Source organism: Eucyclogobius newberryi, unplaced genomic scaffold, assembly GCF_026437365.1.
Source record: "Eucyclogobius newberryi isolate DKJ021-1_F unplaced genomic scaffold, fEucNew1.0.hap1 SCAF_7, whole genome shotgun sequence".
Taxonomy (NCBI): Eukaryota; Metazoa; Chordata; class Actinopteri; order Gobiiformes; family Gobiidae; genus Eucyclogobius; species Eucyclogobius newberryi.
In genome coordinates this window covers 9,363,368-9,387,598 of record NW_027316389.1, presented here as the reverse complement: position 1 = coordinate 9,387,598, position 24,231 = coordinate 9,363,368, and the positions used below count along the sequence as shown (strand labels likewise).

General features: G+C 45.0%; 1 protein-coding gene across 2 annotated transcripts; it reads right to left on the bottom strand.

Moving 5' to 3' along the window:
• Positions 1-204: 204 nt before the first annotated feature.
• Positions 205-16,334, bottom strand: siah1 (siah E3 ubiquitin protein ligase 1). 2 transcript variants are annotated; one of them, XM_072434756.1, is made up of 5 exons: positions 16,143-16,334; positions 8,259-8,315; positions 3,806-3,987; positions 3,348-3,644; positions 205-1,811 (listed from the first exon to the last, which is right to left on the bottom strand). In XM_072434756.1, exons 2-5 carry the CDS (start codon positions 8,266-8,268, stop codon positions 1,440-1,442), a joined length of 861 nt encoding a protein of 286 aa, XP_072290857.1. In that variant the 5' UTR covers positions 8,269-8,315; positions 16,143-16,334; the 3' UTR covers positions 205-1,439. The 2 variants fall into 2 exon arrangements, with proteins under 2 accessions (XP_072290857.1, XP_072290856.1); XM_072434755.1 differs by lacking the exon at positions 16,143-16,334 and adding an exon at positions 10,560-10,764.
• Positions 16,335-24,231: the final 7,897 nt, after the last annotated feature.

Genomic DNA, 24,231 nt, shown 5'->3' with positions numbered 1-24,231 from the left:
CAAAGTTTGGACTGAGATCAATAAAGCCTTACAGACAATTTATGACATCACCGTCCCACTGGATTTCAGAACTCTGTATTTGGGACATTTCTTTGGGCTCATAGTGTCACGATTTCTCTTTTGTTCTATTTTTGGTGGATGTCTACATATTTTTCTCTCACATGTTTATACATTTGAATAAATAAAAGAGAAGACACTCACTGGTTATGAAAAAGATAGATTTATTTGACAAAATTAAAAGAGAAGAAGGTCAGAGGTGAAGTAGTGCTGTGACATGGTGAGGAAAGCCCCGCCTCCTCACTGACAAACTTCACACAAACGGAGAGAGACAGAGAAGAGGAACACAATCCGAAAACAAAACCTTCAGAACAACACAATTTGCTTTTTAACTACAAACATTGAAGTTTTACAACTGCCTTTTATTTTTTGTTTTTAAAAGTTATTACAAAAATTATAATTATGATGATAACTTTTCCATTTAATAACGATAGCAACATTGTAACGGTACAATTGTCCCTCGTTCCTGGTTGGGTGATCGGTCAGTCGGTCAGTGGCGGGGGCAACACTGGCAGAAGAGACGCAGAAAAGAAAAAGAACAATAGGGAAAGTGTCCATCTCACACATACACATGTACAGTACACTCGGAGGCTCGTCCCAGACAAAAGAAACAGTGATAGGAGCAAAGCACAAAGCAAAATGTTTGAACAAAATTGCAGTGTTTTCCTCGTTCTTTAAGGTCCTGACAAACTCACTTCATCAATCTTCAGGGGAAGGAGTGCACTTCTTTTAGAGAGTGACAGAGGTGTCTCTGAGGCGGAGGACCAGTGTGTGAGGACAGTTCATTGTTGAGTCTGGACTAGACATCCATCTCTAGTCTACAATACCACAGTAAATGTTCACGCGTGTCGGGTCGTTCCCCTCGTGTTGGCCGTCCTGGTGCGGCCGAGTGAAGATCTAGAGCCATAAGTGTGAAGTGAGGGTTCCACGCCTCAGCTTCATGAGCCTGTCACTTTGGAACCAAAAAGCCAATCCAGTGAGGGAAGTGTGCTCTAACTGAAGGCAGCCCTAAAGTGTGGTGAACCATTGGATACAGGAGGTACTGAGAACTATAAGCAAGAGGATGGATCATAAGTTAGCTACTCTGCTAACTAGTAAAAAAAAAATAGCACAGGCCGCTCAGAGATAGGAGTCCGACTGAGCGCCAATTCAGTTTGTGTGTGGACCAGTCTCACAGACGTGGATTTGACAAACCTAGAGCAGTCTCTACAGTTCTGTTTGTCCACTCATCCTTCCATCCACACATTCATTCATCCCATCAGGCCCTGGGCTCGGGCTGCCCACAGACAGTCCAGTTCCACATGAGTCTGTCTCAGAGGCAGAGCACTGCGAGGCCGGGGCCTCCAGCGGTCAGTAACGCTTCACCCTAGTGGGCTGAGTCCTTAGCACATGGAGATGGTCACGTTGATGCCCAGGTTACCGTTCTCTGCAAAGAGCTGTGCAATGGATGTGTCAAACACAAGGCAGTCGCTGTTCATGATGGCTGTGGCGATGCCCTCGTGGATGGAGCGCGGCGTGGCTTCCCAAGTGAGTCGGCGCCGGTGCCCGTTCAGCTCCAGGCGGTACGCAAAGTTCTCCGCCTGCTTCCGCGTCCCAATTAGCTGCACAATGGCAAAGAACTGCTGATGCCCGTCATACTTCTCCTGTTTCTCCAGCACCAGCATGAAGTGGAAGCCGAAGCACGACTGCATCATGACCCAGTCCACAGCCCCGGGAAGGTTTATGTCTGTGGCCAGGAACACAATGTCCTCCCCCTGAAAAACAAGGTCAAACTTAATACGAGATGTGTGAAGAGGCTGCAGCGTGGTGTGAAGGGGCGCGACGATATTCTCGATACAGGTGTCACGATTCAATACATGTTTGTACTCTTCAAAATGAGGGACAAAGTGCAGGGCTGAAAACACAGAACATGGGGCGGCTCTCATTTTGTTCTCCTTTTTACCTTCAAGGTGCTCAAGGAACCACTCACCCATTCACACGGGGGAGGCAGGTTAGGGGTCTTGCCCAAGAAAAATAAATATGAGACAGCTGCGATGTCGGATTTGAACTGCCGACCTTCGGATCAGAGCACTGGCCATAGAATATGTCTAATTAAAGGCGCAATGGACGATTTTTCAGCGATTTGAGAACTGAGACAGAAGTGCACATGCCACTCCCCCGTGTGGACTGAAACAACACACACGTGCGTTTGTTTATTAGCGCGACAGATCACATCGCATCTCTCGTCTCCCGTAGATTTCCGTCTTCATTTTGTCCCGTACACTGAGGAAACTATATTATGATAGATGCTCGTGGGGACGAGCCACACGAGGCTGCAGGTGAGCGGTAGGTGCGTTTTATGATCGACACGTGACAGGACTAATCGACAGTCCACGCCACGAGGAAATGAGACCAAAATTTGGGCCCAAAAAATCGTCCATTCAACCTTTAAAGGAATAATAGAGGATTTTTGGCGAGCAATCAGTGTCTCATTTCCTCGTGGCGTGGACAGCCGAGTAGTTCTCCCACATGTCAATCATTCCCTGCATCCTACTGCACACCTGCAGCCTCGTTCCCAGGATAGCAGCACGTTTCCATGGCTGCGCATGCGTGGTGGATATGCCGGTGTGTTTAGAGAGTTCCTTCAGTTACAGCACAAAAATGATGAGAAAGATTGCATTTTAGCGTCTCTTCTGAGCTCGAACACAGAGACGACAGCTGCGATGCAATCCGTTGTGCTAATAAACGCACGTGTAGCAGCGGGGCTATTGCACGAGGTTTGATGGGAGGCGGCCTCTTGGGAGGAGGGTGAGTGTGCTCATGCGCATTTTTTAAAAGGGACAAACAGTCGCTTTAGTTCTCACATCGGCTAAACATTCCTCCATTATTCCTTTAATTACTGGTAGATCATATTATGCCTACACTATATTCAGGCAACTTATTTTTTTATTGCTGATTTAGCCCATGACACAACCTAGGTCTAATCCAGCAATGAGATCTATGACTGTATTAATTAGTAAACAATGCTTGTGACTGTAATTGTAGTGATGAAGCAGAAATGGCAAAACAAGTTTATTAATGTATCTTGTGATTTTCACAAAATAAAAGCATCCCATGTCTCTCCTCTGTATCGGATTGCTGCAGACCCGGTTCACATGTGAGGAGCCTGTCCCGATACGCCCTCTGGTTCAGACCCCGGTCTCTGCGGCCCCACAGCGGCGTGAGAGGCTGTCGGCTCAGCTCACATGTCCGGGGCCGCGGAGCTCGGGTCTATTGGGTTAGGTAACAGTTGTAATGTTTGTAAGGCTGACCTGCAGTGTGGTGATGGACTTGTGCTGGTGCATCAGGTGGGGCATGACTGCGTCCAGCGAGCCCTGCCATTTGCAGGAGGCTCCGGGGCAGGGGCAGGAGTAAGGCCTGAACTCGCACAGCTCTTCGTGCTCCGTCTTGTCGGTGTGGGGTAAGGTGACTTCGCAGCCCGATGACGCGTACTTGCAGGGGAATAGCACAGAGTTTGCCACCTTCTCCATGGCCAGGTTTCTGATGGAGCCCAGGGGCCCTCTGCAGGTGGGGCAGCAGGTGAGCTTGGGCCTGCAGTTGGAGCACACCTGGCAACAGAACACACAATGAGATTCTGAATGCATTCTGTCATTTTAGGGCTCAATATCACAGACTGAAAGCACAACAGTGGAATGATCATTCTGTTTCTTGTATTGGTAACAATAGTTGGATTTTTGTTTCTTTTAATCCTGAATTGTAGGAAACATACCAGGTGTCCGGACTGGCACTGCAGGATGGGGGGCAGGACATAGTCGAAGCACACAGGGCACTCGAACAGACTGGCCAGGTCACTGTTGGACGCAGTGGTGCCTGACAGAGTCTGCACGCGCTGGGAGGGGGGGCACTTGGAGGTTCCTGTGGGCAGCGCGGTGGCGGTCTGACGACTCATTTCTGTTTCAACAAAGACAAAGAAGAAATCAGGGTATTGTGTGTGTCACAAGATGCATTTTGACTCAATTAGGGGAAACTTGAGACTTAAAAAAAAAAAAAAGAAAAAAAAAGAAACGTGTGCTCCCTCATCATTACTTAAAGGTCCCATAACATGCAAAATCGACTTTTCAGAGCTTTTAACCTTCTTACATTGCTATTTGTGCTTCATATATGTACCCAGAGTGTTTTTTTGATTGATTCCCGCAGTTTTTAGCTCTAGTACAGACTATATCCTTTCCTCCAATCTCCAAACTGACGGGCGGTGGGGCAAGACCGCGTCATAAGGGCAAGCACGCGTCGTCATTGTCCTTTATAGTTGAGGCTTCAGTGCTCAGAGAATGTACGTCCTCACCATCGTTCCGTGCGCACAACAGAGTCTTGTGTTTTAATGAAATACGGAAATTAAACAAATCATCGAGGCAATAAAATAAAAATCAAAGCTTTTTTGTAATCAAATTTCTCTATTTGAGTAATCGTTGCAGCCCTACATCTTTATCAGTAGTATATTAGTCACAGATAACAAGATCCAGAGTCAAGTACTGCAGGTTCGGTCACATTCGACAACGTGGGATTCTTGTAAAAGAAAACTAAAACTTAAACCCTAAATCAACACTGGCTTTAGATGTAAATTTCCTTTGGTAAACAGTGTGTAGTTGAATATGGCATGGAGGCTCTGAATGGACACACAAGTAGGTCAATGAAGGTGGTAATAACAAAGACTGGAAAATATCTGGAGGGCAGTAATCATCACAAAGGAGAGCAAAATCACAAGTAGGGCCCGCATTTGATAGAGGAAGCAAAAGGAGCACGAGAACATGTCAAATGAGGACATGACTGGAGGGGACAGACAGATGCAGCAGCAGTGTGTGGGAGAGAGGGAGAGAGAGTGTGGGAGAGAGGGAGAGAGAGTGTGGGAGAGAGGGAGAGAGTGTGGGAGGGAGGGAGAGAGTGTGGGAGGGAGGGAGAGTGTGGGAGAGAGGGAGAGAGTGTGGGAGAGAGAGAGGGAGAGAGTGTGGGAGGGAGGGAGAGAGGGAGAGAGTGTGGGAGAGAGGGAGAGAGAGTGTGGGAGAGAGAGTGTGGGAGAGAGAGTGTGGGAGAGAGGGAGAGAGTGAAAAGGTTGGACAAAGACAGACCTCTTCCTCAGACCTCTTCCTCAGACCTCTTCCTCAGACCTCTTCCTCAGACCTCTTCCTCAGACCTCTTCCTCAGACCTCTTCCTCAGACCTCTTCCTCAGACCTCTTCCTCAGACCTCTTCCTCAGACCTCCTCCTCAGACCTCCTCCTCAGACCTCCTCCTCAGACCTCCTCCTCAGAGTTGCCAAGGCCAAAAACATCATGTACAGATGTAAATAGCTGGAAGCAGCAGCTTCCTCAAAAACACTGAAATTAGAACTGTAAATAAAGTGGCTCATTAGCCCTTTGCAACAGGATTACAACAGATCCATCATCTTTACTGGCACAATTTCTACAATTAAAAATGTGTTCATCTTTTTGACTCATTATAAACAAGATGACACTGTGTGTGATTTCATCTAGAAGTGAATCATTGGAGAATCCGTCGCTTGGCAGCGTAGTGCCTGCTGTGGTGGAGATAATGCCACCCAGAGCTATTATTAGACGTTCTTATGGCTAGCATGCTAACAGCCGAGCTAGGAGCAGTGGGACAAAATTAGCTCTGGACTTGGAGCAAGACGAAGGTCAGGGTCACAGCAAAACCAAAAAAGCCCACATTGTGTTCCTATTCCAATGAATATCCTCCACTACATAATCGCAAATTAAATACAACTTTGGTGAATCTCAAGAAGCATTATTCAAACTTCTAGTAGAGCTGCTTTATTACAGCAAAAATAATAACCACAATTATTTGGCTCATAACTGAAATCACAATTATTACTTCTACACAAAACTACCTTGCCCAGACAAGAATGTACATTACTAGAATATATTAAGCTTTTGTGCCACAAATGAGATATAGTTAATCAAAGTGGCTTTGCTGGTATTGAGCGGCAGAACGAGCAGATATTCTGAACACAAGACAATTATAATACTTTTCGGACTTTAAGACGCTACTTTTTTCCCACGCTTTGAACCCTGCGGTCATTACAAAAGGTAATTTATAGATTTGACTGGCTAACGGTCACTGGGAGGCAATCGAACAGGAAGTGCAAGCTTTTGACACACTGTAGAAGAAGATGTAAAAAGGTAAATTTAAATAGAACTTTTCTATCGTCAAGGCACTCAAAGCGCTTTACATAAACACGCCAGGGGACACATAGTATTTTATTTATTACAATCAGACTCATATTCACAGAAAAATTAGTCCAATAAGGAAGTGAATTTATACGCGGCAGAATACAAAGACACACTCGGAGCGCGGACATGCGATATACGGCGATCTGCACAACATGCTGCGGTCAAATGAGACTTTCTTGGCCAGACGTGACTCACGGGTCAAAAGACAACACTGCATCACGACGACACTGCATCACGACGACACTGCATCACGACCATGAACCATATTTCTGTGTAAATATCTCATGTTACAATGTAACTCTCACTCGATAAGAACAAGCTCAGGATCAGATGAACCAGATGTGAAGACACAGATAAGTCAGCTCCCACAGAGTATTAAAGGACAGAGGGGACAGTAGGGACAGCTGTGATGTGTTCTTTGTATGTTAAACTTCAAAATGCTGTGTGTTTCATTACAATCCAACTCAAATTCACTGAGAAATTAGTCCTGCAGTGCAGCAAACTGCAGGTGCACCGTGAGACCCCCGGTTCAAAAGACGCATCACTACCACGTTTATTTATGTGTAAATATCTCATGTTACAACGTGGGCTCCTGCGGTTTATTGACTGGTGTGGCCTGTATATGGACAAGTTCTATTTTCTTCGTAAATTTTGTTTGCGCGGCTTTTTTTCAGGAGCACTGTATAGTCCAAAAAGTACGGTAATTGTATTTTCGATTACCGCATTTTGTAAGAAGCGTTATATGGGAAATTGCAATTTTCTTGAAACCAAACGCAGGAATCACACCGCGGAAAACGCAGCACGCGTCCGACGCGCGTTTACATAGACTTTGAAAGTAAACTGGACGCTCTGGACGCCGCGGTCTGTAACAGGCATACGGTCGACTGATAATGCATGTGCGCTCCGGTAATTAATATGCAAACATTCCCTCTTTTCACTGCACATTTACATGTCAATGTGACTCCTGTAAATGTACACAGCCAAAATCAATTTTCAGTAGCCAATGAGCGAACCGAGGCAATGTTTACACAGTTGTGGTAGCATCACATGAGCTAAAGCGCCAAAAGAAAGAACCGAAGCAGCAAAATGGACACTCAAACAGGCCACCTCAGATCCAACTCTTCACAAATAAGATTCCTTTTTAATCCAGACTCCAAACGCTTGTTTGTAGTGAATATAATCCAGAATGTTGTTGTTGAGTAAAGCAGTAGCCGCATGTGTGCTAACGGGGGTCAGCCCCATGGTCCCAGAGAACTGGGTTAGGGTTATATGCCGCTATATTTTCTGCTGTAAAACCACACATTTATGTACAACTATTGGGGAACCTGAACCAGTAGACTATTCAATCAATTTGAGGAGGTGCCCATGTTCCCCCGTTCATAGAAAAGGGGGGAATATAGCTACGCACCCGTGCTAACATTAGCCGACAAGAATCTTTGTTTAAAAATAAATCCCATCAGAGTAATTAAATCCAGCACGGCCTCAGAGTGGAGAATGGTCAGAAAGCACAGACAGGAGCACCTGGAGCTACATTCAGCTACACTACAGCATCTCAGACACACAACCAAACTACTGCACAGAGAAATGGTACTGCACAAGAGTCTAAGCTTTAAAACAATGTAGAACTTGACCAGGTGGAATATCAGCTAAACAATGGCTGATAGTTCTCCATATTGAATGATATATCAGTCGGGCCCTAGACTTAAGAAATACAAACGGCTACTTGATGTGACAAAGGATTTCTTTTTCATGGTTAAAACAGTTGACATTTCCATTTCTTTCATTAATTAATTCAAAATAACTGTATAACTTCACAGTGCATGTCTTGGGGCAGGAAAAGTCCCATTGCAGGACATAATAAAGTAAAAACAATAAAAGTAGCACTTATGTGTCTGTAATGATTGGTATTGTTGTGGCTGTAGATACTGCATTTCACTTCAGAGTTGTGTCCGGACAGAAGAAATGGGCTCAGTACACACCTTCGTCCATAAGATTTCCAAATGAGGCCTTCGTCTTCTCCTGAAATGTGGGGACCTCTGGAAAAGAGAGAAAACAGTCATAAGCATCCGGTCTGAGATTAGCGTTTGTCAATGTGGGCACAGTCGTAACCATAACAACAGTGTGTATAAGGGAAACCAAAAGTTTGTGTTCAGTTTCATAAAAGTGAAGGGTCCCCATCATGTTAGTGGCATTATTACACATAATGCACTGGGATCACAGACACGTCATTATTTATTTGAGGGGCGCGTTTTGGCCACAACATCTAAAAGTAAATAACTTAAAATAACTCAAAGTAGTGGGTTAAATGTTTTCTAGGATTAAAAGGATGAATATGTATCAGTGTATAAACCCATATATTCCAATATGGCCATGTTAAACTCAACAGCAGACAGTTTTCTGAGGGCCGACTCCCAACAGCAGCACTGTGCACCCTTGAGAGCCTTTAATAGGAGTGTCTTGGGAGCCCCTTGACCCCCCCCATGTTCTGTTTTAGTGGGGCGATATGGGCACACTTGACAATTACGTTAATATTTGAATCAGTCACAGCCACTGCTGCTCTGTTCAGGGAAGTTCAGAGCATTTGAATTTGCCTGCACTCTGCGTCCTCCGCGAAGGAACAATACATTCATAACTTTAACAAATTAAACTACTTACGGCCCCTCAAAGACCCAATTTGCAGCTCTAATTAAGTGGCCTTAGTTAGTCCTTTCTTTGAAAATAGTGGAAGGTGTGAACACGCTCCGTGCACACGGCTGGACACGGCGCAGGTGACCTCCATTCAACCATTTTTCACAATGTGGATTTTTAAAGTCTTGAATTAATCAAATTAACTCGATTTATCACCAATGTTAGCCATGATTACCATGATATTCCAGGTGGGCCACTTAAAACATTCATTTGTATTGATTTATTCTTATCTGAAAACACCTCTGCAGCTTCTACAAGTTAACACAAGACACATATATATATATATATATATATATAATATCATATTCAGCTGCATGAACCCGACACCACCACGTGAACAAGCAGATCACGAGACAGGTGCACCACACACATTATGTAAAAGACACACTCTAGGAGCCATGTTAGTGGAGCCAGAATGGGTGTGTCCAGCAGTGAGCGGGGGAAACCCACTGGACAATGATGAACCCTTTCAATGATCTAAAGCTTTGTTGCAATATTTACACAGATCAATGAACAGCAGCCTAAATGACGGGTTATTTATTTGTAATGGAGCCTTGTTAGTGGATTCAATAAGTGATTCCATTCTCTCTGGTGCAGCATTAAAATATGTCAATAATTTTAAGAGGATCAAGAGTGGGGAGTTGAACTGAGTGTAATTTATGACAGCATCTACAACACTGAGTTGGACATGTGGTCAATCAGTAAATTGACTTTTTGGACTCTAAAACTAGACATGTCACCTTCGAACGCCACATGAGCAGAGCTCCTCCTGATGAGGGCATCTCATTATGGAGAACAAAGTCATTAACTGGTGAGCCACCTGAGCTCCTCAGATGATTGCATCAGTTTCTGATTGGTCGAGTAGTGGTTGAATTGTTATGACAAATCAATGTTGTTTGCAGACTAAACTTAATGGATAGTGGATTAGATTTCCCCGCCATTGTCTGATGATGTCAAATGGTCAGAGACGTATAGTTCAGGGGAGACGGCCTGTGGGAGAAATGTCTGCTTTTATTGTGAGATCTGATTCGATTATGGTCAGTTGTAGCTGCTGTTGAGGAAGGTCCAGCCCCGATCTGTCTTCCTTTTTAACACCATGTTGAAATAATAAAATAACCTTCCTTGGTAGCATGCTTTGGGATATGGGGGGGGCACCACCACTGATAAGTGTGCCAAGTATAAAACCATTGTGCTACCGAAAACATGTTCGAACAAGTCTGAGACACAATATAAACATGAGTTCAGCTGGTGCTGTGGAGAAGTTTCCACTGCAGACAGCGCTGCCGTGTAGAGTGACTTTGTTCCATCCCAAGTACATTTGAGCCTCGTGGAGGGGGAGCCGAGCATGCAGGCCCAGACACAAACATATCCTTTCTCTCCGCCTGTGCGGCTGGGAACAGAGTGGACCATGAGAACAACGTACAGCAGTCACACCGCTCCACCGCACACCCACACCTCACACCACCATTGGTCCAGGGGCTGAAGCCTCAGAGCAGAGGAATTTATGACACTTTACGACACCTCAGCTCTGCGCTCCAAGAACATTCATGCTGACTAAAGAGGAAAGTGCATTAAGGTTTTTTTTTATTCACCTTTCGTCTTGGACACGCTTCTACCGGCCCCGCACAACAGGAAACACAAAAAGGAATTCCAAGGCGGAGCTACAAGCGCTAAACTAGCTGGCCTCGATTTCACTGGGACCAAAGACATAGGAGCAGTGCCTTTACGTTGAAGCGCTTCGCCGCCATGTTTCTTTGGCTCTCTCCATGGAAACGGCAAACACTTTTTGCCGCTCTAAAAGTGACCAAAGTCAGAGTCCCACTGCTACGAGAAGAAAACGTAGGATGACTCAGGAAAAGCAGACAAGTTCCAATGACCAATCTGAGAAAAACAGGGACGTTCCAAATACACACTCATGATGTATGGTAGTGTATGGAGTTAGCCTGCCGCTTCCAGCAAACCTCCAGGAAGTTCAAAGTTTCCCCATCTACACATGCTCTTCTGCGTTGGTCCTTGTAATCCAAAAAGAGAGTTAGAGTTAAGCCTCTTCCCCGGATACTGGTCGTTCCAATAGTCCTTTGGTTACAGCACATGCAGCACTTCTGCCGGACTGTGGCTGTGCAGGAGTGGAGAAGGGGAAGTCCCGCCTCGTGGACACCGGGGCAACTGTGTCCCCTCCTGAGAGCGGCGTGTCACGGCTGCGGGGCGTGTTTGCATAAAGTCACAAAGAGTGCTGCGCTGAACTCTCCCGGTTTCTTTTATTTCATCATTGTGCATGTCCAGTCCTACAAGCAAAGCCTATTATTAAACTACACAAGACATATCTGCAGCCTCCAGTTTTGATCTCGGTACATTTTGTGCTTCGAACTGTTTTTTTCGCCTCCTTCCTGTGGGTGCATAGTTTGTAGCTGGACATTCTCCCCCTCCCCTCGCCTGGCTCTGTGCTCGTCTCAGATTTCAGGCTTGTCTGGCTGCGGGCTGCACAATTGCCCTCGTCGACTCCACTTTGCTCATTCCATTCCGTTTTGTGTTGTCGAGTAAAACTCTCCAAAACACCGCATTTTTACATGTTATGATTTACGTACAAAAAAAGCATGAATTAATAAAGATGACGCGACCCGTGCCAGACACTACAACACACATTTAGCAATCAGCCAAGAGAAGGTTTCAAAATCACATTGGATTATTGCTGTACAACATACAACATTCCCCGGGACTCTCTTTTCTCTGTTCCTCGACACAATCGCAGTAGAAGCCACACCCCTTTTCCTTTTCCAAACACACAACAGTGCGGCGGACAGGAAGAGCGGCCCGAGTGAAACCAAAACATGTCTGAGCCAGCGAGTTACTCCAGGAGATCGTTGTTGATGTGTGAACACGGCCCGTCAAGCACAGAAACAACAACAGAACCAAATGGGAATAATTTTATGTTAAAAACTAGCAGCAAAACTATTATAACGATGAACATAATGCAATACAGGAGCTGAGCCAGTCTCTCAAAGTGAAGACATGTCAATTAAAAGACTAAACAGGATGAGATTTTGACATAATTACTTGAAAATGTTATAATGATATATTTTTTCTGTCGTTGGAACAATACTTTTTGAGACTACAGCTCGAGACACTCATCTCTTTATGTCCTAGTCAAACGTTAACTTTATTGAAGCAAAGATAAATTTATGTGTGTGCACAATTTTACCTCCATCTTGTCCGACCCCTAAATACAGTGCCAAACCAGGGGGCGTCCGCATCATTTACGGTCAGTATTTTAGACTTTTTAAAAGGTGGTCTGGGAAAACAAACATTGAAAGAACGAATAAAAGAGAGAGATTCAGTCCCAGGTTCCAAATGATTAAAAACAAATTCACAGGTCCCCCTCTTTGCACTGTCCCAGTACAATAATGCACAACACTAGAGTCAATGACGTAACCCCACAAACAACAACAGAGCAGTGGTTAGACACAGCTCTCAAAGAAAAGCTTCACATCCACCATTACCAGATTTCCTGTACTGTGGAAGACATTTAACAACATACATAGGCAAAAGTTTAACACTAAATTAGAATAAATGCTAATGACCACGTAACCACCAAGACAGATGCACTGACGATACCCCCCAAATGTAAAGCTTACTCCATATAAGACATAAAGGGGAAGCACATCGACTACCCAAAGAGCCACACAGTCCACCTACTGAGACGTACACAGCAGATGAGGGCCGTGGGGACACCAGCCTGTGGCCACAGTGTGCTGTTAAAGGGGAGGTCTGAACGGGCTGTTAAAGGGATGGGTCAGCATTGTACAAAGGGCCATCTGGAGCACCTTGGGTTCATCAGTGGCACATCCTTTGCACATCTTTGGACAAAGGAGCGACACAACTGCCAGGCTGTGTTCAAAGAGCTACACAGACCCCATTACTACATTTACATTTCAAATGTCCGGGCAGCAGCTCACCTTGTGCCACTGCGAGCACACAAAGATGAGCTGCTGGCTGTGTATAGATGCCAAAGAAACATGTGAACAATTTAAAAAGGTTTCCAATTACAAGACTTGGACAGTTATAATACATAGCATGTTTGCTTTCTTTCTGTAAAAAGTATGTAATAGTTTATCGGATGTAATGACAATGTATGCAATTAATATTAGTAGTACCAGTAATACATTTACAAAATACACTGCATTCAAACTCATCAGGAGAGAATATAGCATCCCCAGTATCCTTTAAACTTTATCAAAAGGTGTTCCCTTACCATAACCATGAATAGTATGAAACAAGCCGTCTCCCAGTCGATATGATCCATAATATATCAAACAAACACAGAAAAAAGCAAACGTATGCTTTTGTTGGTAATGCTGTGCCGCCTTTCACTGTAGATGCCCTTATTTTCTACAGCAGATAAACACTCAGCTGGCCGTGCTGCTAAGCAGCTTGTTGCCATGGAGAAGCCACACAGAGCCGATATCAATACCAACTCCACATGAAAAACTCACACCTTCAGCCTCAACTGTAAACAGAGCTTTACAGCCGGGTACACACACACTCACTCACACGTGCACACTCTCACACGCACTCGCAGACACACACATGCACACTCGCAGACGCACACGCACACTCTCACACGCACTCGCAGACACACACACGCACACTCGCAGACACACACACGCACACTCGCAGACACACACACGCACACTCGCAGACACACACACTCACACATATGCGCGCACACTCGCAGTCACACACACTCGCAGTCACACACACTCACGCAGGCATGCACACACACATGCACACACACTCACACATGCACACACACTCACACAGGCACACACACTCACACATGCACACACACTCACACACACTCACACATATGCGCGCACACTCGCAGTCACACACACTCGCAGTCACACACACTCACGCAGGCACGCACACTCACACATGCACACACTCACACATGCACACACACTCACGCAGGCACGCACACTCACACATGCACACACACTCACACATGCACACACACTCACACATGCACACACACTCACACATGCACACACACTCACACATGCACACACACTCACACATGCACACACACTCACACAGGCACACACACTCACACATGCACACACATGCACACACACTCACACAGGAGAATTAACCAAACAGGGAGTCCCTTTGGTTTTGCTATCACAGATAGAATTACGTCAGCCCGAGTCACTCTTATCCCCATCAGTCAGCAGACGCTTTGTATTACCTCCTTACTTTGTTGTGACTGTTCAGGAATTTCAAAAACCCATTTCAACTGAAATTGGGAGGCGTCATAAAAACGCACAACAGAAAACTAAAAATATAACAAAGTATGTAAATGTAAATAGAAGCAAAATGTGTGAGCAAATCACAAATTTGTAACCCCCCCACAAACACACCTTTATAATGAAACTTTCATTTTACTTTTGTGTATTTTGATCAAATAGCATGCAGCACTTTGGAAGTGATTTTTATGTTCTTCCATGGGTTCCTCAATCAGAAAAAAATGCAATTCAAGGCCTACAGTTAGAGGTGGGTAGATAAAATAATGAGAATATGGTGATTGTGGTTTTGAGAATAGTACGTAAAATTGTAATACTGAAATATTTTGTTTTTAAACTGCTATAAAAAGCACATTAGTTATACATTAGTGTAATAAGTGTTTCAGACTTCAACATACGGGTATATGGAATATTTGAACTGAATGTAATTTTATATTCAGTTCATATTTGCCTGATACTGATGCTTATACATTTGAAAATATGGTGTAACATTTCTGTTTGATTGTCATAATATTGTTTGAATATTGCGATTGAGATAATTGTTTTGGTCAATATCAGCCACTCCTACATTGTCATAAAGGGGCTGCATTATCATTTATTTGGGCTAACATGATTTCATTAACAATTTCTACTGCAAACAACTACAAATCTTGTCATATTATGTTAAAAAAAGCACAGGATTATTGTATTAGTTTTGAAAAGTTGCAATGCTGATCAGGAAAAAAAATGCTAATTCTGATATTTTCCTATAATCATTCTCCCCACACATTCCGTTGTGTTTAAGCATTACCACATCTTTACATATTTACTACTTTTTATGTGAGGATTTCCAGCAGATGGGCTTTTCCTTCTGTGACATAATCCTCATTACAGCTGCATCTGTCAACATTCACCACATATGAAAGTGAGCCCAAAGTGCACTAACTACTCTGCAAAAGGAAGGATCTGTGTTTAACATGTTTAACTCTGCTCTGCTCAGATTGTTTTACATTATATATAACAGACACACAGTCTCACTTGTAGTTCCTAATTGTTTGTAAAGAGAGACCGCCTTTACAAAACACAGGTAAATACAAAGTGGTTGACATTTGTAAACACTGCATTTATACAGAAACTAGCAAAGTAAAAGATGTTGCTTGTGGGCTAAGAAGGACCATGTCGTGTGAATGGCAAAGCTGCTTCTCACCGGGCCTGTGCTTTGATTCACAACACAAACTGTAATAACTACATGTCTCAGTGAGAATGTCCTCTCCTTTGAGACACAGCTAGTTCTTACTGACAGCGGTCCAAAACGTCCCCCCCCCCCCCGAGTGTAAATACGAGTTAGTCATCACTTCCTCTGCTACCGCCACAAAACCACGTCTGTGCCGGTGTCCGACTATCACAACACAGTCGCGCTTTCTGTCCCTCGATGCCGCCCAGCCCGGGACAAAAACACACGCATATGTCCTTGTGAGGAGAGACAGAGAGGACGGAGCCCGGCGGGACTAGCACACATCGTTACAGCCCCGCAAGGCCCCGTCTCTCCGCGAAGCACCATCACAGAGCGAGTAGCTTAGGCTAAACCACTGCCCTGTTAGCTTAGCATCACTGAAGGCTACGCGTTTAGCATGCAGTCCACCGGGGCTTCACAGCCGGACGCACTCGTCACAACACGTCCACACGCCGTACACCGGAGACAGTCGTGCGCTTTACATCTCGAGATAACTCTAGTGGGATTCTGAGCGGCTTTCCTCCACTTTAGCCAGCGCTAGTCCAATGATCCCCAGTGCTACAGCGGAAGCTAACGTCTGCTACAGCTACACCAGGCTGTTGTTTTCCCCCCACACTGCACTCGAACATTAGCGCTCGTCTGGCCTCGGCACACCCGCTTACCTCGGACTAAATATCCTTCCTTCTACTGCAGAGAAACTGGCCAAAATGTGAAGCGTTGGCCGACGGTGGACTCCTCTTTTTTGCCGTTCATTCGTGTGTCGGTTTGTGGTCCTGTGCTCCAGCTCTTAAAACACAGACGCCAGTGTTAAGTACCAGCCGCTCTGGAGCGCGCACAGTTGTTCAAGTCGCGGGGGCGCGCGCTGCACGAGCCGCGCAGCTTCAAGTCAAGTATAACACACCAACCATCCTTTTACTACTGTACTGCACAATGCAGCATGTAAAACATATATAGTACACAATGTAGATAAACAATACGCTGTACAGACATTTTGTTAATAAAGACTTTATGCTTATTGAAATTGAGGGCTTTATGTCCTTTGCTACTAAAAAGGCTCATGTAACAAAACACTGGATAATGTATTTAATCCAATAATGTAAAACCGTTTACAAACTAAGTTTGCTATGTGGTATTATTAAATCATGACAATCAGGCTTTGTAGTAGCTTTGTGGTTATTCTCCTGAAGTAACTGCATGAGATTAGAGATTAACAGGCCGTGAGCCTGCTTCCATAGTAATCTGGACATAAGGCATTCTCTACACCCAAAAAGAAGGAGCAGTAGCAGTAGTCTAGTGCAGGGATTCTCAGTGGTTTTAGTCGCAACCCCCATAATAAGAACCGTTGGCTTTGGGACCCCTAAAATCACAAAATGGGCTACACGAAAAATGCAATTTAAAGTTGCCTTAAATCTAAAATTAAATCTGAATCTACATTTACCATGGCATCTGAAGGCTGGCAATCATCTGGGGACCCCCTGACATAATGTCACGCCCCAAGGTTGAGAACGAACCACTGGTCTAGCACAGGACAGCAGGGTTCAGGCATCAGATTGATCTTGAGAATCTATTGTCCTGTTGTGAGCAGGGGCTTATGTGATGTAAGGGTCCTTATTCACAGACTTCAGCAATCTCAGAGGAAAAAAAGTGTCTGTTGTATCCTTCAATGGCAGCATGCCACATACTATTGGAGCTTATTATAGAGTTGTATGAGCAGCACTAGTGGACAGCAAGTTATCAGAGCGGATGATGTTTAAGTCTTTCATTGAAATTACATAGGTAAAGTTCTATGTGTAGGGATTATCATTCATCTGAATACAAAAGTCAGAAGTCCAGTAAATTATATTAACTTATTAACCTTTATTTTGATGTTTCTGGACAAGAGTCATGGATTTTCAAAATCCATTTTCAAGTTATAAGGCAATCAAAACTAAATTTCTGCACTTGACAGTCTATTGTAAGTTGTAGCTTGAGAACTGGATCTAGGAGTTTAGTTTAGCTTAGTTTAGTTTATATCGGTCAACAAAATAAAATTGACAGGATGTGTAATTTCAATAAATGACAAGACCAAAAAGGCATCGGGTGAAGCCATCCCTGGGCAAATTGAATGTAATACATCCATATAGAAACAAAAATTCAATATACGGTAATACATCAATTTAGAAACTGGAAGGAAATATGTAAATATATAATACTTTTCTCTGCTTGATAAGACTTCATCATTTTAAGTTTAAACATTCTTTAAACATAAACAACGAAGTGCAACACTTCAAATCCTCTAAACTGTTCCACACATTCTTGGACAGACAGACTTCTTTGTTCCAACATTTGGTTTTGCAAAAATAAATGATTCTTTAAGTTCATACGGAGTTTGTTTCATTTGGACACAGTCTGGAAACACCATGTTTTTTATCCTATACATTAAATGGGAAATGTTATAATCGCCCAAGTTATTCAATTTGACAACTTTGGAAGTAATAAACACCTCATGGGTGTCCTGCTTTTACTGAGACAAACAGCACATGCTTGTAGAGTAACGATTGGTTGTAAGATTGTTTTATATTCCCCATATCTCAGTGCACTATGTCATGTACGGCAGCACTAAATCATTATATAAGCGATGCATAGCTTTGGGACTTATGATGTATTTGACGTTTTGCAATAATCCCAATGATTTATTTGTAACGTGTTTGATGTGACATGTGCTACGTGAGGTAGCCAACACAATTCATGATAAACTGTTACTCCAAAAAATGTATTGTCATAGACCTGCTCCAATTAAACACCAGCTATGGTGATGTATCTGTTTTCTGTTGCTAAAAGTGATGAATTTGGTTTTAATCTTTTCGATGTCTTGTGTGGAAGAGTTGCTTAATATCATTTCCAGAACAAAAAAATATTGGTTTCATCTACAAATAGAAAATGGAAATTTTCAATGACTCTGGTAATGTCATTCATAGATAACAAGAATAAATTTGGTTCTGTTTGTAAAAATGTCTTTAATCCAGTTATTTGCTGTTCCTCTGATTCCATAACGCTCTAATATTTTTAATAGAGTTTGGTGGTCAATTGCGTCAAAGGCCTTTTTCAAGTCAATAAATATTCCAATGTTCTTTGTTTTCTAAGGCTGTGGTTGTAGAAAAATATTCATTTGTAGTCATCTGAACGAAGGCTGTGGTTATTTTTTCTGTCATTTCAACTATTGGCATTTTGGTTGATTTATTTTTCTTCGTTTTTTTCTTGAAAATGTGTCAATCTTTGTGGGAAGAATTTCTCCAGAATTTTGGAGACCTGGGGTCAGAGAGAAACAGGTCTGTAGTTGGACAATGTGTCCATCACTGACTTTGTAAATGGAAATGACCTTGGTCATTTTTATTCTTTCAGGAAATGTGCCTATTTTTAAAGACATATATAGGTTAATGGCTTCACAATGTACATGATAAAGTCTTTAACTAGTTTCATATCTATATCAATATTTGCAGAAGATTTTTTTACTTTTAAATGTTTTAACTATTCTTCAACTTGTTTGATAAAAACTGAATTCATATTATTTTCAACGAGATCTAGCTCTACTTCTTTTGATTTGGGCTCGTTTATATTTTTTCCCAGTTCAAGTTACATTTATGTAAAATTGTTGTTAAACTAATTTACAATGAAATTAGGTTAAATTTGTTGTTGTATCTTCTTTTTTGAAGTAGTTTAGAGTGTCCATTTTTTTCTTTTGACCAGTTTTGCTTTTGACAAATAGTTTATATAGCACATTTTTCTTTTTACATTTGCACTATAATCCATCCATCCATCCATCCATCTTCTGCCGCTTTATCCGGGGCCGGGTCGCGGGGGCAGCAGTCTGAGCAGGGACTCCCAGACTTCCTTCTCCCCAGACACTTCCTCTAACTCCTCCGGGGGGATCCCGAGGCGTTCCCAGGCCAGCCGAGAGACATAGTCTCTCCAGCGTGTCCTGGGTCTTCCCCGGGGCCTCTTCCCGGTGGGACATGCCTGAAACACCTCCCGAGGGAGGCGCCCAGGAGGCATCCGGAACAGATGCCCGAGCCACCTCAGCTGGCTCCTCTCGACGTGGAGGAGCAGCGGCTCTACTCCGAGCTCCCCCCGTGTGGCCGAGCTCCTCACCTTATCTCTAAGGGAGCGCCCAGCCACCCGGCGGAGGAAACTCATTTCGACCGCTTGTATCCGCGATCTTGTTCTTTCGGTCACTACCCAAAGCTCATGACCATAGGTGAGGGCAGGAACGTAGACCGACCGGTAAATAGAGAGCTTTGCCTTTCGGCTCAGCTCCCTCTTTACCACAACGGTCCGATGCAGCGACTGCATCACTGCAGCCGCTGCACCGATCCGCCTGTCGAGCTCACGCTCCATCCTTCCCTCACTCGTGAACAAGACCCCGAGATACTTGAACTCCTCCACTTGGGGCAAGGACACCCCACCCACCTGGAGAGGGCAAGCCACCTTTTTCCGATCGAGAACCATGGCCTCGGATTTGGAGGTGCTGATTCTCATCCCAGCCGCTTCACACTCGGCTGCAAACCGTCCCAGTGCATGTTGCAGGTCCGGGTTTGATGGAGCCATCAGGACAACATCGTCTGCAAACAGCAGAGATGAGATCCTGTGGTCCCCAAACCGGACACCCTCCGACCCCTGACTGCGCCTAGAAATTCTGTCCATAAAAATTATGAACAGAACCGGTGACACAGGGCAGCCCTGGCGGAGTCCAACATGCACTGGGAACAGGTCTGACTTACTGCCGGCAATGCGAACACAGCTCCTGCTCCGGTCATACAGGGACCGGACAGCCCTGAGCAAAGGGCCCCGGACCCCGTACTCCCGGAGCACCCCCCAAAGGACACCCCGAGGGACACGGTCAAAAGCCTTCTCCAGATCCACAAAGCACATGTGGACTGGTTGGGCAAACTCCCATGAACCCTCGAGCACCCGATGGAGGGTATAGAGCTGGTCCAGTGTTCCACGACCGGGACGAAAACCACTCTGCTCCTCCTGAATCCGAGGTTCGACTATCGGTCGGATTCTCCTCTCCAGTACCTTGGAATAGACCTTACCCGGGAGGCTGAGGAGTGTGATCCCTCTGTAGTTGGAACACACCCTCCGGTCCCCCTTCTTGAACAGAGGGACCACCACCCCGGTCTGCCAGTCCAGAGGCACGGTCCCCGAACGCCACGCGATGTTGCAGAGACGTGTCAACCAAGACAGTCCTACAACATCCAGATACTTTAGGTACTCAGGGCGGATCTCATCCACCCCCGGAGCCCTGCCACCGAGGAGTTTGCGGACAACCTCAGTGACTTCAGCTTGGGTGATGGATGAGCCAACCTCCGAGTCCCCGGTCTCTACTTCCTCTTCAGAAGACGTGACTGAGGGATTAAGGAGATCCTCAAAGTATTCCTTCCACCGTCCGACGACATCCCCAGTCGAGGTCAGCAGGCCTCCACCCGCACCGTAAACGGTGTTTGTGAGACACTGCTTCCCCTTCCTGAGGCGCCGGACGGTTTGCCAGAATTTCTTTGGTGCCGACCGATAGTCCTCCTCCATGGCCTCCCCGAACTCCTCCCAGGCCCGGGTTTTTGCCTCTGCGACAGCACGAGCCGCGGCTCGCTTGGCCTGCCGATACCCGTCGATGACCTCCGGAGACCTACAAGCCAGAGTGGCCTGATAGGCCTCCTTCTTTAGTCTGACGGCATCCCTTACTTCCGGTGTCCACCACCGGGTTCGGGGGTTGCCGCCACGACAGGCACCGGAGACCTTGCGACCACAGCTCCGAGCAGCCGCATCAACAATGGAGGCGGAGAACATGGTCCACTCGGACTCAATGTCCCCAGCCTCCCCCGGGACATGGGAGAAGCTCTCCCGGAGGTGCGAGTTGAATACCCTACTGACAGAGGGCTCCACTAGACGTTCCCAACAGACCCTCACAATGCGCTTGGGTCTGCCAAGTCTGTCCGGCTTCCTCCTCCGCCAGCGGATCCAACTCACCACCAGGTGGTGATCGGTTGACAACTCTGCCCCTCTCTTCACCCGAGTGTCCAAGACACGCGGCCGGAGGTCTGATGACACGACAACTAAGTCGATCATTGACCTCCGGCCTAGGGTGTCCTGGTGCCACGTGCACTGATGGACACCCTTGTGCTTGAACATGGTGTTCGTTATGGACAATCCGTGGCTAGCACAGAAGTCCAATAACTGAACACTGCTCGGGTTCAGATCGGGGAAGCCGTTCTTCCCGATCACCCCTCTCCAGGTGTCACTGTCATTGCCCACGTGGGCGTTGAAGTCCCCCAGTAGAACAACGGAGTCCCCGGTCGGTGCACTGTCCAGTACCCCTCCCAAGGACTCCAAGAAGGCCGGGTACTCTGCACTGCTGTTCGGCCCGTAGGCCGCCACAACAGTGAGAGACCTGTCCCCCACCCGAAGGCGGAGGGACGCGACCCTCTCGTTCACCGGGGTAAACTCCAACACGTGGCGGCTGAGCTGAGGGGCTATCAGCAAGCCCACACCAGCCCGCCGCCTCTCCCCGCGGGCAACACCAGAGAAGTGGAGCGTCCAGCCCCTCTCGAGGAGATGGGTTCCAGAGCCCAAACTGTGCGTGGAGGTGAGGCCGACTATATCTAGTCGGTATCGCTCAACCTCCCGCACAAGCTCAGGCTCTTTCCCCCCCAGCGAGGTGACATTCCATGTCCCCAGAGTTAGTCTCTGTGTCCGGAGATCTGGTCGCCGAGGCCCCTGCCGTCGACTGCCGCCCAGATCTCTCTGCACCGGCCCCCTATGGATCCTCCTGCGGGTGGTGGGCCCACGGGAGGGCGGCCCCACGTCGCTCTTTCGGGCTGTGCCCGGCCGGGCCCCGTGGGGTAAGACCCGGCCACCAGGCGCTCGCCATGGAGCACCCATCCCAGGCCTGGCTCCAGGATGGGGCCCCGGTGACGCCGATCCGGGCGACGTGAACTGCCTTGATTGTGTCGTCGTCATAAGAGGCTTCTGAACCGATCTTTGTTCCTTTTGAATTATATTTGGACTTGTTTGCACATAAATAGGGCAGTGTTTATCAAGAGGAGACAGGAAAATAGACAGGAATATGTCAGTAAAACCCATGTATGTGATTGAAATAGCACTGGACGTCATGGGTCGTTGTTGTAAGATGAACCTTCGCCTCAGTCTGAGGTCCAGAGCTCTGGAGCAGGTTTTTAAAGCTGTCTCTGAACATTACATTCATCTTTCCGTTGATCCTGACTAGTCTCCCTGTTCCTGCTGCTGCATGATTTGGAACCATTGGCCCAATATATTAAACAATCAGAGACAATCCATAGTGTCACAATTTGTAATTCATGGGATGTAACATAAGCTTGCCTGCGACACAGAAGTTTTATTGTTTTTGACCAAACCAGACAGTTCTTTTTTTGATTTTTTTATGTATTTTTTTACCCGAAGGCTTTATTAGACAGGAAAGGTGAGCGTGAAATGGGGAATGAGAGAAGGGAGGACATGCAGTACATTGTCAGAGTCTGGATTCAAACTCACAACAAAGCCTGGTATACGTGTGCTGATGCCTTAACCACTGGGCCACCGGGTAGCACTCACACCAGACATTTCTACATCTAATGTGATGCATTTCCTTCACGATATTGGTCCAATGTCAAACAGAATATACAAAAAAAATCTTTCTTACTGGCAACCTCCTTAACCTTTAGATAGACCAATTTAAATGGAAAAAGGAATCTTCCAAATATTTAGATGTGGATCTCCATAAAAGAAGACTAAACTATACCCCCCTTTTCTCCTACATAAAATAAATACCTTGAAATATTAAATCTTATTCCATATTTAAGTCACGAGGATTAAAACTATTATTATAAATTACTTTATTTAAACTCAAATCAGAGCATTGCTGTACTGGTGGGACTTCATACAGAGTATGAAGCTAGTGTGTATTATTGAGTGTATTGTTGAGGTTCCTGTACAGGCGTTACTTGCAGATGACAAATTGCTGAGTAATTTGGAAGAAATTGAAAATCCCTGGTTAAAATCTGTGCTTACTGTCTGGAAAGAGGTAATCATAACAAATTAAACAAAGATGTTAAACTCTTAAGCTTGGTTTATAATCAATGTTTTGTAGCAAACCGCACTAACCTAATGTTTTAGGTCTGGGTAACAAAAGGCATAATAAAAAATAAAAAATTGTAAAAGAAAATCAAATTAAAGGTTTTGATGTATTAAAGGAATTCTTTGGTTTGGGGAAACAGGACTAATGTAGATATTCACAAACAAGGAGCTATTACAACCAAGAAATAAAAAAAAGCAGAAGCCAACATAACCTTTTAACTGAAATATTTTAAAGACATATAAATCAGAACTTCAAAGGGAAATATATATAATATATTTGACATATAATATAAAAAATATATATAATGTATATATGTACTTCACCAGGAGGACTACAAAGTCTGGAAAGAATTCTGTTGGAAGAATGCATCCCATCATTAACACCATGTCAAAGTGCTCACTATTTGCAGGGAAATACTAAATGTTGGAAACATTTTGATTGCCAGGAGATCCTCCAATATCATGTCTGGGACTGTCCTGTTGCTCAAAAATATTGGAGTGAAATTAACACGGCATTCCAAATAATTTTTTGAGATAATCATCTCACTAAATTTCAGAACTATGTATTTGGGCTCAAAACTCCTGCCATGGACACGATAAATAGACACCTTTTTAGAGTATACTCCT